General features: G+C 39.3%; 1 protein-coding gene across 4 annotated transcripts in view; it reads left to right on the forward strand.

Moving 5' to 3' along the window:
- Positions 1–16,690, forward strand: part of usp45 (ubiquitin specific peptidase 45) — a 35,998-nt gene that overhangs the window by 8,818 nt on the left and 10,490 nt on the right. For 3 of the 4 annotated variants that reach the window (XM_035953248.2, XM_023281126.3, XM_055013548.1), the window contains 3 exons: positions 6,094–6,245; positions 7,537–7,632; positions 8,275–8,405. In XM_035953248.2, coding sequence (XP_035809141.2) covers positions 6,094–6,245; positions 7,537–7,632; positions 8,275–8,405 — 379 coding nt within the window. The remainder of the gene's footprint in view (positions 1–6,093; positions 6,246–7,536; positions 7,633–8,274; positions 8,406–16,690) is intronic. The other variant, XM_023281127.3, reaches the window with a different exon arrangement.

Consider the following 16,690-nt stretch of genomic DNA (forward strand, 5'->3'; position numbering starts at 1 on the left):
GAAACACAGGCAGCATAATCAAACAATAGTTTCTAGCTTTGTTCTGTAGTTATATTGTTAAATTGCTTACCAGTGTTTTCATTCACTTTACACTTAGTTGTTTTCTAGTACATCAATAACAAAGGTTGTATGTATGACCATGTAATCTGTATCGTCTATTCAGTAAATCTGAACAATAACGAAAAAAGCAAATAAATCAGTGAAGCTAAATGTATGTGTGGTATATCAAGACCACATTTCTATCTGGGTATTTTAAGCCCTTCAACAGTAGCTCTAAATGTCTGTCCTAAAGTATTTTAGAGCATTTTCTACTCAATGTCTCGTATTTAAAATCCAATTTTTTTGATCCCTCATATTAACCCTCCTGTCGTCCTGCAGGTCAAAATTGACCCGTTTTAAAGTTTGAAAATGTGGGAAAAAAAATACGTTTTCACAGTGAAACTTCTGATGTCCACATTTTCAACATTTTTGGGAAATCTTTGAACATTTTATCAAACAATCAACCAAAATCCAGCGAAATTTGCTGGATTTTTGTTGATTTTTTGTGAATGTTCTTAAAGAAAATATTAGACGTTTTACTGATATATATGTAATCATTTTAGATGTTAGGATTTTTTGGGGGAAGGTTTTTACTCATTTTTTTGAAAATATTTACAAGAATTTTCTTGCCACATTTGGGGGATTTTTTTAAAAATAAAACTTTTAAGGGAAACTTTTAAGGAATTATTGGAATTTTCTTCCTGAAGATTTTGCAAATTTTCTGAAATTTGGGGAATTTTTTTACTGAATTTTTGGATTTTTTTCAGACAAGGAAACCATATTTTTTGGTGCCCATAAATGAGGACAACAGGAGGGTTTAGCATGACTGAGTTCTGGTGAGAGGGTTGTATGGCTGAAAAAAATGCTGTTTCATATAACCAACACTTAAAAAAGATCGGTATGTTACCAGACACAGCAAAGAACACATCTGTTGTTTTCTAAATAATAATAATAATTGCTATTTTCTGCTCCTTGTCTGTGTTTTTACACAAACACACATGAACAGTGATCTGTGAGCTCACCTGCTCACACCTAGCAAAGACTCCGCACATTAAAGTTACATCAGCTAGATTGCATCAACAGGATTTAAATACAGTAATTTGCCATTTCTCTTGCTATATTTAGTTTTTCAGCTACAATTGTGAAACAACACCCCGTAGTAACAGGTTTCAGCTTATAGTAATGTCGGTATTTGTGATGCTCACTTTAAACTTCTTAGTGTTGTCAGTACAGCTATGTGTCACAGTAAATGAAAAAAGAAATACTCACTGGTTTTTGACAAAATTCACCTTGAAATTTTTAGATTTTCAACAAATCATCAAAATTTGTATTTATTTAGTGCTGAATAGAGTGTTGTCATTGTGGTAGAGGTGGGAAGGTTTTCCACATGCTTTTATATGAGAAATCATTACATTCTCTCTGAAGATGCACATTTCTGTTCACTTTGGTCCTGGGCTCAGTTTCCTGAGAATGATACTTCCGATGTCTTCTCCTCCACTTAGAGACCCTGGCCAAAGGCTGAACTTGAAGAGGTGGTGCTGTGGAATAGTGCACCTTTATTTAACTGGTTTTCTGCCCCTGGTTGTTGATTTTGGAAACCATAGTCTTTAGTTTACTGTCAGTTTAGCTTTGCCGAGTCAGTAGCCAGTAAGATGCTTGTCCCCTGGTGGTGCTTTCATGGAGGTAATCAAGAGTGATTCTGTCGTTATTCCCACCACCGCACATGAAAGTAGGCCAGATAGTGGGTAGCAAAATCTGTGTGTGTGTGTTTGTGCGTAACATGGTGCTGGGTTCTCTTGGCATCAGATGGCAAGGAAACAGGCTTTTCATGCCCTGCAGTCACAACAAATTAGCGACTGAATAAGACATTTGGTGTTGCTTGGCCTTCCTCTTGACTGCCTGCTCTGCATGAAGTGAGCTGGCCATGGCCCTCCACACTGCTGCACTGTAAGTGAACATAGATGCATGGATGAAGCCCACTGGCCATGCAATTTGACAGTCTCAGCTCAGCTGTGAAGCACATTAAGAAGGCTGTAAAGAGACGCATTGAAATTATAGTGTTGCATGCTCTTGTTCATGTCTTGATCATATTGATATAAAATAAGTGGTAGACTAAAATAAGATTTTGTTGTGGTTCTGGTACACTTAATACAAAGTTGACACACAGACAAAATCTTTGTTTATGGAAATGTTTCATGAGCTAGACTTTCCGACATGAAGTATGGTGTTGGCCTTGCTGTCGCTTGACAAAATGTCAAAACAATGCACACATGACTGAACAGTCTATTTTTTGAGACACTTCAGGAAAGTTTAGATATTTTCTCTTTCAAAAGTGTGGTAGTACCATCTCCTGTGAAAGTAAACAAGTCCCATGTTTCTTTGTGTATCTCTTGTGTGAAAATGAGCAGGGAGTGCAGGAGGTGTTGGTGTACATGCGTGCATGTGGATGGGCTTGAGCACCGTGATGCTTTCCTCTCCCCTGGGGAAAGGCTCCACAGTGTCACTGCTGCCCATACTCGGTGGCTGAGCAAGGAGGGCCAGGTGGTGGTGCCGAGTGCAGCACAGTCAAGCGTGGACGCAGCGCATGCTGACATTTGCCTTCGCTGACTGCTGCAGGGAGAGGAAAAATCTGCCTTTCCATATGCTTGTGCTCGTTGCAACCCTTCCCTCCACCCACTGCTCCCCCACACTGCCCTCTTCTGCCCCCCTCCCTCCAGTCTCAACCAGATGGCTCCCTGAACATTGTTTACCTTGGGTGACGGTCCCAGATGCAGTGTGTGTCCATCGGCATCCCCATTCCGCCCACTTAGTTTCTTCATTCCTCTGCTCTCTCTGAGCTTGAGTGCCAGTCACAGCTCTTACACTCAAGTTGCATCACGTCTGTTGATTTTGAGTCCCTGCGCACACACCACAACAAGCAGACACACTCATTTACACACTTTGATTACTTTCTCTTAGTTGTCCACACTTGAATGAACATATATTTTCACACCTTTCCAGTCTCACACCAATTCCAAAAACACAGTGTCTGTTTTTTTCTGATCAGGGCTGTAGTCCTTCCCCATCTCCACTTGTTTTCCATGCATTGTGTGTGTTGACATATGGGAGCTCCCTTCTGGCTGCATATTGAAGATGAAAATAGGCCTCCAGATGTTGCCAGCACCGAGGGCCAGATGCATTTAGCACCACTGGGTGGAGCGCATCAGCAGCACGTCGTCCCGACAAGCTGAACCTCACCCCTACCTTCTTGATCCCAAAACTACAGGACGTATCAGCACTGAACATTTTTCAGTTAAAACAGTGAAAATTTACAGCCGCACTGCTGATAGAAGCAAGAGAATATGAGAAAGACAGATATTCTATGTGTGTGGGAGTGTGTGGGAGGTGTCTGCATGTTCAAGTAGTTGTGGTTTTTCTACTCAAATCTGTTTAAAAGAAGATTTGCCCTTTTCCGTAGTCTTCTTTTTTAGTGGTTTTGATAGAATATAAAATGCAAATTGTCAGGCCACGCGCAAGATGTCCAAGGTTCACATTCCAGTGACTGTGACCAGGACTCTCACATTAATGTCCTTGGCCTTGAGGAGGAAAAGCTCGCTAGGTAGCGGCCAGCAGCGGACTTAAGCATTGCTGTAGGTTGAATAGCTTTTTTCAATAAATTTGATGTGTACAAGTAGTGGTTCTATAAATTGAATATGTGCAGAGGCAAGGCCATTTGTGTGTTTAGACGAAGAACGGTGAGAGTAAAGGTGCAGGTTCTTATGAAGGTTTATGTTTCAATTGAACTTGCATTGTGTGGGCATGGCGGGTTCAGGCTAGTGACCCCTCTGCCAGCCTGCTCTCTTGACTGGCTTATATTTGTAAAGTGTTCATGAACCAAACACTTTTTGTACTTCCAAGCATTTATTTGATTTCTCTACAGCTTCTAGGCCTTAAGGTTCTGTTATTTGTCCTTGCAAGGATTTGCCATTTTGTCTTGAAATTTCTCATTATATCTTATAACAGAGGAACCTCAAGTTTGAGTTTCTATCCAGGAACAGCACTCATTGAGCTTTTAAATACAGTTCTAAAATTTTTAGTAGTCATTCTAGTTTGACAGCAAAATATTTTTTAACTAATGTAAAAAACAAAAGCAAAACTATTCTTCTTTTGCATCAAAATTGTAATAGTACATTAATTAACTGTTTGAGGGTTTTTTTCCATCATGTATGGTTATGTAGTTGTGACAGTGTAATGAGCGTTGTGCAGTCTTTCTGGGTTGATGTGCACAGGAATCCTCCAACAGCCAAGACGGATTGACTAGCTGAAAAGAACTCAGCTCCCACAGTAAACTTTGGATGGCATTCAAAGCATAATGTCATACATCCAATGTCATATCTCACTATCCAGTGTTTGGCTGTTTTTGAACATAGTCTGACATATTGAATGCAGACTTGATCATAACAGTAGAAAATGTTCCTGTTCATTTCCAGAGTACTGCCAAAAAAAAGAGAAGTATTCTAAAAATTCTGCAGTAATATATCGCCTATCTCCAAATCTCATTGCAAGTTTATTTTGATTTTAAGCATCAAAGATAGAAACTAGATCCAAAATCTTTATGGCACACCTAAATCTGTGTTTTATAGGCACAAGCAAGATTAACTATGCACAAAAAAATAAAATATTACAGGCTACAGTATTGCTTTGAATAAGATCACAACTTGATTAGATAAAATAAATTCCTTAACAAAATACAAATCTTTCCCACCAATCAGGTAGTATCACTGAAACAGTAGTATTATATGCTAGATTTTTCAGCCATCTGTGTGTGTATTACTCAGTATTTAGTGCATAGTATAGCACAGTCATTTCATGTTTGCTCTGTACAGTAGCAGAAATGTTCACTCTTTTCCCTCTCGGTACTCTGATGCTGAGATAAGCACCCAGGATGTTTAGAAGTGGTCATTTTAGGGAGTTGTTATTCATTTATTCATTTCATTTGTATGTGCAAGTCTTGTCTGCATGCAGATATCTTGGTGATATTTAGTGACATGTTGTAATTGTAAAGTGTGAACTTCTTTCTATACCTATGACATCTCTGTAAATGCTAGTAAGGTACTGTCTGCTGTACCAGAGTTCAGAGAGATCATGCACCGCTATATTGAGCTTCTCAATCACTATGGAGCCCTGCATGATGCTGAGTTTTTCAGCATCATCTTGAGTCATTTTGCACCTTCTAATATAACTTGTCTGAATGTAGAGCTATGCTGTTTTTTTTACATAGACATTTGTTTCCAAATGGCAACAAAACTTTACACAAAATAGCTATAGGTATGATATTTTTAATTTAGATGTTTGTCTATCGAGTTAATGGGCCATCTAGTGGAACAGTCATTCATCTAATGTCATCCTTGCGATTCCTGGTCAGTTATTTCACTAGTAGCTACTAACACACAGCAGTAACGTATTATTTTTCAGCCATCATGGTGTTTGTTTCATTGTTATCTGCTGACACGCCATCAGCTCACACAGCTACAGTACCGTCTGTCCCCAGCAGTCTGTATGCTACTGTTAGATTCTGACCATCTGTGTCTTAGTTTCTGTTGAAGGTTAGTTTTGGTGATCAGGAGTAACAGCTGGCTCTGGAGAGCCATCTCTCCAACCCCAGCCCCCACCCCTCCCTCACTAACCAGCGGAAACTTCTACAGCTGTCATCTGCTTTCCCAAATGACCCAACTCTCCTTCCAGCTGCCGTCACAGCACCCTGCTCCCAGCCCCAGCCTTGTTTCAAGGCTAGGCCCTTTTTTCCAGTATTCTGTCACAATCCCAATTAAAGACAAGCAGATTTTTTTGCAATTGCAAGGCCGACTGGCACTCTCAATCTCAGACCAAGCACCACCTTAGCTGCAGCTTCAAGCTTGACTTAAAAGTAACCTCAGAGTAGAAGTCAACTGAGGGTTGAGAAATTGGATCTTTTGTCAGTTTCGAAGACCATCCAAACAGTCATGTAACTAAAACTTACATTCTTGTGGTGTATCTCTTTAAATGTATTATTTTTCTGTTTTTCCTGTCTTCCAGCAGCATCACCCAAGATCATCAAACTGCGAGAGGAACCATCAGACTATGCTGACCCACCCAGAGGCAAAAGTTCAGGGATCAACAGCACTTTGGTTCCTGTTAAGGGAATCAATAACCTTGGTAACACCTGCTTCTTCAATGCTGTTATGCAGGTTGGTATTGCTGTTACTATTGTTATTTGTTAATGCCCTTTGTTTGAATCTAATTCTTACCTGTGGTTGTTCAAGGTTAGATAAACATGCTTTATTGTACATTGTCAAATGTTGTGATTGCATTGTACACCGTGTTTTGAAGGGAGAACATAAGGTATTTGTGATTGGTAAAGCTGAAACACAAGCACATAAGTTTTAAGTGGATCTCTTAATGTAAGCAACCTGCTTGCAAGTTACTGCATTGTCTCCAGCGACACTGTGTTAGCCTAATGAATTACAAGGATTTCTATTCTAAGATGACAGTACAAAGACGTATGCCCTTTCAGCCCTGTTCAAGTGCTTCTACTCACGAGTCTCTCTGTAGTAAACCAGATTATGGTCTTACAATAACCGTGAGAATACACAGGTCATTTTGTATAGTATATTCAATGCAGCAATAAATGCAATGCTGGCTTGGACACATTCACCTGCCCATACACGAGTGGTACTCAGTTGGTGCAGAGCATGTTCACAACACAACACAGCTATAGAGTGTCCTCAGTATTTCTCTGGTCATGTCATGGTGACTGGAAACTGACATGCCTCTTTAACAATAAAGCTGTTTTTTTCTGCCATTTTGTTAATCACCCTCGGGGTCTTCCTCGTTGATTGAAATTCGAGTGAGCGCGCTTTACATGCTTTTCCCTCCCTCTCCCTGTCTGTTTGTATTGTCTCCTTGAAAATTGCAATCTTTCTGGTGAAAACACATAATTGTCAGAGGATGAGCTGTGTCTGTGTTCACAATGCCTGCTTCATTGTGGGTTTTCCATAGCAACAGTCTGTATTGCCAGGATGTGACAAAACAAATATCTCCTGAAAGGGAAGAAAAAGATGCTTCTCTAACATGAAGGGACAATGACTGCTTCAGGCTATGTCTCTGCCAAGGATCTCCTCTACATTTGAAACTCACAGATCATAGATGATTTTGAAGTCCTCTGTCAACATAATGAACTCACCACAAGTTTCCTAAAACCTACTAAAATGGAGCTAACATTTCACGAGGGTATTTTAATTGACCACACTGAATTGCCACAAGCGAAGTGCAGATACATTTTCGTAGCTCTGCTTGTTACGATTTCTCGTTCACTTTATGTTTCCTTGTTGGGCTTTGATGAATAGTAAAATCTGTGCATGAGGAGTTTGATCCACTGACTTTTTTTTAAATGAACTAATGTCAATACCTTGACCAAACAGCATTCAATTTGTAGATATATTGAAACAATGCCGAAGAATAATTCTATTGTCCCTACAGAACCTGTCCCAGACACACATGCTGATTGACCTCATCCAGGAAGTGAAGGAGAAAGGGTACAAACTAAGGATCTGCCCCCCTGTTGAGACCAATCTGGTACAGTTTGCTATAGTTTCTTCTGCTCCTTTATGAAGTCTTGTGGCATTTGATAAAACAAATGCGAATTACCCTGCATTTAAAGAGAGATGCGCAGCGATATTATTGTCATTGGCTAATAACTTTAAAAAACTCAGCATCATCCCAAAATTAACACTGATATCATGTCAGGTTAAAAGTTTAGCTTTGTTTGAAAATGTTATAAAAAATATATGGGATATTTTACATGCAAGTTAAAGTAGTTTTACTATTTTACCCAGTGAATCTGCAGGACAGACCTGATGTTCTCTGCAGTGAGCTGTAAAAATATTTGCATATATCAATATCAGCAACTGACCAAAAATAGTTGGAAAATATCTACATATCAGATATCTGGAAAAATCCATTGTTGTACATCACTAATTTTGCAATTATCATTCATATGTGTTGCATGAAAAAATATATATGACCATATAAATGGAAAAAATAGATAATAAATTGTTTGAAAAATGGTCATGTAAAATGCAGATGTTTATGACAAATGTGTAAAATTGAATGTATAACATAGAAAGTAAATGTAAATACTGCTTTGCTATTGTGCTGCCCTCCAGGATTTCTGCCATAACTCAAAGTTTGTTGTCATTTTGTCTCTTCATATTCCAGAGTCAATTGATAGTAGCGCTGCCCAGTCCAGAGCCCCTGACTGCGGCAATGTTTCTGTTCCTCCAGAGCATGAAAGAGTCAGGAAAAGGCCCCGTCAACCCCAAAATCCTCTTCAACCAGCTTTGTCAGAAGTAAGATGTAACCCTTCATATCAACTACAACTTCTTTTCACCCTAGAGCCTCTCCTTTTTGTGCCCTCATGTATGGCAACTAGCCGGGGCTGCTAGTCCAGAGTTTTGGTATCTATGCAAGTAGCTCAAGCAAACATGAACTGTATAGTGAAATAATGTGCGTTGTTAGTGGGACTGGAATTGTTATTATTTGCTTTCAAACTTTACGTTTTGTGTCGGTGTTGTTACGAGTCTGTGGATGCTGTAGATTGGTAATTTGATAAACCTTTAGTGAATGAGATTAGTGATTTTTTTTTTTTTTTTAATGTTTTGAAATTCAGTTTGTAGAATGATTATATAATTACCCGTGATGATACAATAGCTTCAGATACCCATACATATTTGATCAGATAATTCATATGAATGTGCCATAACAGTTAGTATTGCAGTTTACAGCACAGGAGTCACAGCTTTCACCTGCTTTCATCCTTTTACTGCAGTGGTGAACACTTTAAACCAGCCAGACCCAAGTAGCACCTGGTCCCAGCCGAGTGCCTTTCACCCACTCTAACCTCAACATACACAAAACACACTGAAGCCACTGTACCTTATCAGATGTCCAGCAGCATCTATCCATTTGTGGCTCTTGTGCTACTTGCCACACTGCTGTGCCACCTGTGTCGTATTTGATCCAGAGCATGGCCTAACAGACTGTGTGGCAGGCAGACACGCAGCCTGTTTTGTTGTTGCGTTCCCTTTCATGAACAGTGTGAATATTTGGTTGGCTGACTTCTTGTTGAGCATGGTACACTGCTGGTTGGGTCCACTCTGTTTGTGTGTATGGGGAGTGGGTGGGGGTCTTGCACTGTTTAGTCGTGCAGGTGGGTGACCAGGGCGTTTGACGTTGGATGACTGGGTACGTCTCTGGTGCGGCTTTGACAGTTATTCTGGTACCTAGCTTTCATCAGACTGGCTACTGTGCTTGTCTGTGTGTACGTGAGTGTGCATATGTGAGCTGCCACCTCACCTTGCACCACTTCAGCCTGCAACACACATGCAGGCAATTGTGCATTCAGACAGCAAGCATTGCACACACCTTTATGCACTCATACATGATTAAATACAAGGTGGGCCAATCTATTCCACTAACATGCGTTTAAATAGAGAAATATGAGTTTCAGCCTCAGCACCCATTATCCATACTCTCTGCTTTTCGTATGTGAACTAATCAAGGCCTTAAAATCAGTGTTTAGTACATCCATTCTCTGTATGCAGAAATGCAGATTTGCTCCATCCGCACATTGTTTTCAGTGCCTCACAAGGGTGAAAAATGAAGAAATAAGAGTTTTCTCTTTAAAGATTTTTCCTCTCTTTTTAAAAGCATAGTTACATCTTTACATAGTCACATCAGTTAGCTAGAAATCTGTGACAGTTGACCAGTTAAATAAATAAGCTTATTATAATAATCTTAATAAGACAGAACTCACAAGCCCTGAACAGTGTCAGCTATTTGTACTTACTTCATTTACTTTTATCTATACGTCTTTACAGAAACTTTACAGGACTGTTTGTCTGAATAAACAAGCAGTCTTAGAGATGTCACCTTGAACTCCGAAAACTTTTGATGGCCTTTTCGAGGTTATTGTCTGACAATTTATGAGCCAATCTTTAAAGCAGATGTTACAAAAAAAAACTGTCAAATTAAATGATAATCAAAATAATCATTTGCTGTACTCTATATAGGATTGATATTTTATAGCTGTCACAGAAAGTTCCTCTCCTCCTAGACTGGTATTAAAGAGTGTTAGCTTGCTCTTTCTCCGCTGGTCTATAAAGCAAGATGCTGAAGCACAGTGCTTATGTAGAAAACATAGCAGAAAACTGTTTCTAAGTCTCACTTCTGATTCTGTGCAGTTGTGCTTGTTTGAACAATGCTAGAATATTCTGGTTCATCAAAAGATATCTGTTGATTTTTTTTTTCATGAGACCACATTTTATTCTTCAAGGTTGTGATTGCCTTGTAAAATCTGGGTGCTTTTATTCTCTTATATGCCAATTCTCTGTGACATCCACAAGATGGACATGATTCCAGTATTCTGTTCTGAAATGGCCTGAGCTCTCACATGCTTCTTTATTAGACTCCTCCACACAGTACCTTGTCTACATTGAATTAGGTCTAAAGATTTGACATGAAAGGGTGAGGTCGAGAACTGCTCCTGTTTACTGGGGCATTGTTTCCCCCATTGTGGCGACCTTTATGATGGCTGCACTCTGTGAATATGTCCTGCTTCACTCAAAAAGGGCTGGTTCTGCCCTTGACCTGTGGGGACTGACGGCGATTTTCCATTTCTCTTTGGTTGTCTTCCCCAGTATGGTCGTGTTGACAGACAGGTTAATAAGGCTTTCTGGCTCCGATCAGGGCCGGTTTGGGTGTTTACGTGCAACACTGGAGCCCTATTCAGTCCTGTTGTTTGTGAGTGTGTGCGCTTTTCTGCTCGTGCGTTCATATTGCATTTGACCTCAACCAGCTGAGTACCCCACAGCCTGCCTCCTCATCCTCCTGCCAACGGAAGGGGTCTGGTCTGTGCTTGGACCAGCGCCACGCAATGAGTTGAATGGTCAGCACCACACTCTGTATCTGGTGCCAGGGAAGGTCCCAGCTTGTACCAAATATACGACAAAACTAGCCAGTGACGAGTCAGAAGTAGGCTGCATATCATTTAATTAAGGTCTCATATTTTTGTACTTCCTTCTGGTCACCCGGAGTCTGAGGGTTTAAAGAATTATAAAGCACCATTTACTGAGAATGTTACTTATTATGTCTCTATCCATCAACTGGGATGCACTCTCTATGCATATCTAATGCATGAGCTGGACAAAAAGGCCACAGAGAAGCATTCATCTACACCTGCTTCTTTCAAGGACTTTTTCAATTTTCAGGACAGCCACTGGACACTTTCTTATATTGCAAAAAAATGAAAAGTACGCTGGGTCTCTTCTCTATTTATGTACTGTGTGTAAATGTCCACATACCCACATCTTTCAAATATTGTTCATAAGTAAGCCTTGTCAGAAGCCTTTCATCCCTAATAGAAATAGCAGAGGACGACAATGGATTCCATCTAGTGCTGGCATCTGGGTCACACACACCTACATGAACACACATATAGTACACACATTAAAAGAAGCAGCAGATATTCAGCATTGGTATAAAAAATAATAAAAATGTTGGCAAGTGCTCCTATTCTGAGCCAGAGACTACAGTCCGGGGATTGAAACTTCACATCTATTCACTGTGGTCTACCTGTGAATGTAGGAAACCCTACAATAGGAAAGTTGATAGCTCCTTTATGTTCCAATAATAGAAATTACAACCTGTGCAGCTAGCATAAGTCAATTTAAATACATTGTTTGAAATTAGGCTGATTGTTAACCATCTAGGGAGGGCAGTATCACATATCTCATTGCTTGAAACATCATTGGATTTACCAGCAGTAAACTGATCATAGTTCAGTAACAATTTTCTGGTGAAACATAACCTTTTTAAATGTATTGAAACAAGGAGGCTAATGCTTATTGTTACATGTCAGTTTTAAAAAAAATACCGTATTCAATAAACAACAATAAATGTGTCCATGTGATTCAAAACTAAAATTCTTATTTTAAGACTCCATGAAAAATATAATAAGACAGACTAACTGTATATTTTATAAGGTAGTTGTACAATGATCTTTCAATGGGACGAAAAGTGTTATTTTTTTTAATAGGATATCTTAAATATGGGGTTAATTTTAAGTGGTTCACCGGCATTCAAATATTTCAGTATGATATATGTTTTATTCATTTTTTTTTACGTAGCTTATGGATTACATCGAGTCCAAAATAATTATCACCTAAATTTCAGATACCACATAACATTGTATTCTTGTCACACTCAGACATTTTCATTGAAGAGCTGTGTTGTTTTAGTGAGAGGGAGATGTCTTTAATGTTAGTAATGATACATTACTTGTTTGTTTAATCCATAATTTCAATAATAGAAATTCAGACTAGTGAGATAGTAAGTACTTTTCTTGTATTTTACATTAGGGTTTTTCAGAAAAGTCGGATGCGCCTTGTGTGTGACTGCTTTTGTACAATAAATGTTTTTTCAGAAAATATTGTAGACCATTGAGCCACATTTCTATATTTTATGGCTGTGTGTTAGTAAAGGCACAATGAATTTATCATAAGGACTGTGTGTGGGTGTATTGTGTTGCTCATACGCATGTGTTTTTGAGGGGGGAGCTTGTGTGGCCTTGTGTCTGGTACTAACTCATCCGGCTATTAATTGTGTTAGCATCGCAGCTGTTTGCATTGGCCAGATTGAGAACAGTGCTACAGGGCCCTTCTGCTTCTCTCCACTGGGATGAGCTTCCAGACCTCCTCATTCCCACTGATCCTAACCAAGCTTTTCATTTTTTCTCTATCTTTCTCTCTGTCTTTTTTTCTATCATACTCATTCCTTTCTCTGTTTTGCTTTGCGTTACTCTCGATCTTAGCTGCTTGACAGGCTCGTCAGTGGAACACGAGGGAGACATTCCTTTACTTCATGTTTTTTTGAAGGCCGAAGACTAAATGACATATGTGCACTGCATGTTTCTAGTCGTGTCTGTACGAAAAGGGCAAAAGAGACAGACACACACCATGTCAGTATGTAGAGGTGTGAGAGTGGCTTTGGGCTTTTTCAGACCTATTGGTTATGACCTGTGTTGAGGGCAGGCGGTTGGGCTTTTCTCCCTCAGTTGTGGAGATTGTGTCAGTGTGTTATGGATCACAATAATGGCAGGAACTGGTCACAAAACACTGTGGCAAATATGTATGGTAATATTGGTTCTAGCTGTATGCTATTGAGAACATGTCAGCCAAGAAAGATACAATTTTTGTCTCTTTAAACTGATCGGTAATCTGTTTATACAAGACTCTGAGGAGCTGAAGTGCCAGCAAAGATCTTCCACAATGGTGTTAAAGCAATAAACCCACCACCACTTTACCCCATCCTCTGAACATCCTCAACGTTTGTCTGATGGCCTCCCTAACCAGACATGTGGGCTCTCAGTGTTTGTTGCCCGTCGGACCAACCTGTCCTGTGGTTATGTGGCTGACTCGGCCCAACAGGTTGCAATGGCTCCAGCCTTGGCTGCCCATCTGCCCCTGACATCTGTCCTGACATCTGCTTCACAGTGGACAGCCAGGGGACGGACCCAAGGAGAGCTTCCCCTCTAACCATTCTGGCATTAATGGCCTGAGTGGAGGTCCTCCCTGGTTTACCAACAAAATGCCCAGCAAAAAATAACAGCAATTAATAGGCTGACAGCCAGCACGGTACAGTTTTGACTTTGCTATAGATCACTCCTGCTGGGTCAGTCCTTTTTAAACCGGAGGGAGTGCAGAAAATATGGGGCTGCACCACATTTATTTATTTATGTTAGACCTAAAACTAAGTTCACTAAGTTCTATGAAATATTTTGGTTGAATTTAAGAGTTTCTTATGTTTTGAGACCTGGCAATTTTGTAATTCTAACCCCAAAACATCTATTACTTGAGAACCCTTTTTAGGGTTAAATATCAGCAGAAGTGAATGAAATCTGGTGAGGTCAGAAATGCAGCATTTTTTTAAAATGCAGCATTTGTTTATTAGTTATTGATGATCAGAAATAACAACAACATAGAATGTGTCCATTTAGTATTGATGAACCCACAAACAAAATGACCTTGCGCTGAGCACAGGTGTGTATTCTGCATGTGTACATTATGTACGGATACCGAATCGTGTGACCTAAACATGTAGCGGGCAGCAGGAATTGATGTGACTCAGAAACACCCCCACAATTTAATCAATTGTTCCTTGTATGATTTCCGACGGACAAGTCCCGATAAGTCCGCAGCGGTGGATTTGTAGTAGGATCACAATCATGTGATTGTCAGCAGGCAGCTGATTTAGTGTTCACTTGTTGTCATGGTTACAGTGACTCGGTGCTGCTATCTGGCAATGATACAGAAATCTTTAACAAAGCCGTGGATCCAGACTATAAGTTGCATCACTGCCAAAGTCTAATCACTTGGTCCTTGTGTCATTTCTGACGTTTGCTGAAAATTTCATCTAAATCCATTTGTCCATTTTTGAGTAATGTTGCTAACAGACAGACAGACGGACAAATGTATGCGGATTGTCACATAACTCTGCCGCCTTCCTTGGGGGAGTAAAGATTTCCAGCAGATTCAAATAATTGAATTGCTCCATTTTCAGTCATAGACTCTTGAAAAGGAAAAAAAGGGGAAAATCTGCCAAACAAGGTTGATATTGGGCTCAGGGATTATCTGTAAGTGTGATTATACATGTATGGATGTATAAATATGTTCTACTAAAAGATATAGACTATGGTTGACATGTTAACAATTTTTGAGGCCTCTAACATCAGTAGAATTTGATCTGTGACTAATATGACATGTCAAGGTTCCATTTTCTGCTATGTTGACACGCTGGTATGGTGATGTAAACTCTTTTGCAGGAACAAAAAAAAAAATGGATGTACATGCCTATACTTGAAACTGATGGTAATTCAATACACATCACAATAAAGCTTGTGATTGTATATTGAAACACATTATGAAAGATGCAAAGACAACAATACAAGTGAAACAGGACGTCAGTACTGCACTGAAAGTAACAAGAGAAAACTATGCAAAGAGCCATCATTCCTCAATAGATTTGCATTTAATTTATTTGCACTAAGGAAACTCATTTCAAAATCTCTGTTCATCTTAATGTCAGTAACTTTGAGGAGGTAGAGACAATGCAAATGTCCATCTACTTTTGTGTTTGTTTTTTAAAAAACCAGCAGAGACAATGAAGTGGTTTTATAGAATTTCCTTCTGCAAATGAATGAAATGTAAATCCATTGAGGAATGATGACTTTCTCACATTGTTTTCTTTTATTGCTTTCAGTACAGTATTGTCTTGTTGCATTGGCATTTGTCATAATGTGTTTAAATGAATATAAACTTGAGATCTATTGTGATGTGTGTTGAATTATTATGAGCTGCTCTGTCTGGTGTTCTTTTGAAGCATATGTACAGGAACATGCAGTGAAGCAAACAAGCCTCATTCAATACTAGCCCTACTTCAAATCCTGCTGATTGTAGAGGTCTCGAAACTTGTCTGAATATTGACAAAAGACTGTACTTTTGGTAAGACATATGGATACATGGCCCTGAAAGTTAGTTATACCCCATCCTCTGTGTTCTATTATGACAATCCAACTGAACACAGGTTGTATACATTTTGTTTGTGAACTAGTCATTCATTTGATAAATTTTTCCCTTGTGAAAATTTCTCCCCACATAGCTAACTTTTGTACCTAACTCTCAGGGATGGTAAAATTATGGAAGTGCAGAGCAATATGTTATGGGGATATACCCTTTTGCACAGGGATTCCTAAACATTTCAACTCCAACCTTCAAAACAACAGTTTTTGTGTTGAGACTCACGACCACACTGTCCCAAAAGATTGTTGAAGCTTAAAAAAGCTGTGTGCAGCTGTGCACACATACTAATGAGTCTATTCAAACACACAAATGAACACAACAGCACCAACAACCATCATAATAAAGGCTAAAGTAGCAGAATGCATAAATCAAAGCAATCTGTGTAGAAACTGTTGTCCTGAGTAACATACGGTATGCAGAAGCAGCAGGTGAACATTTTTACTCATTATTTTCATTTCAACTTTAAACTCACTTCATGAGATGGATTTATACTATGCTTAAAGCACAGGCAGTCCATTCTGTATTTAATTTTATTTGCGTGGTTTTAGTTGAAATGTACCTAGTATTTTTATGTTCAGTAGCAGTTATGTAAGTCAAGATTTTTACCTCGTTTTTAGGTTCAACTCAAACAGAGTCTATTTGTCACAGTTGCCACCAGCAGTGCTCATAGAATGCATATTGTACGCCGACTCAGCCTTAACCAGGAGGTCTTTCACAAAATTGCTCAGTCTGCTTTTTTAAATCTATAACATGGTCTTGTTTTTGTGTGACTGTTAGCGGAGGTGCACACATTCAGTGATAGAAACAGTACAAAGTTCACAGGGGGAAATACTGTATGTGCCACAAAGCTGTATTGCCAGGAAGGATTTAACAGATACAACAGTGAAAAGTAGTGAAAAGGCCTTGGTAGAGGGAATTGTAGATTCCACTGTTTTCGTTTTTCTCTATACATTCTAAAGGCTTTGTGTGTGTGGTGGTTTTCTTCTTGGCTTGGTTTT

This window comes from Amphiprion ocellaris, chromosome 9, assembly GCF_022539595.1.
Source record: "Amphiprion ocellaris isolate individual 3 ecotype Okinawa chromosome 9, ASM2253959v1, whole genome shotgun sequence".
Lineage (NCBI taxonomy): Eukaryota > Metazoa > Chordata > Actinopteri > Pomacentridae > Amphiprion > Amphiprion ocellaris.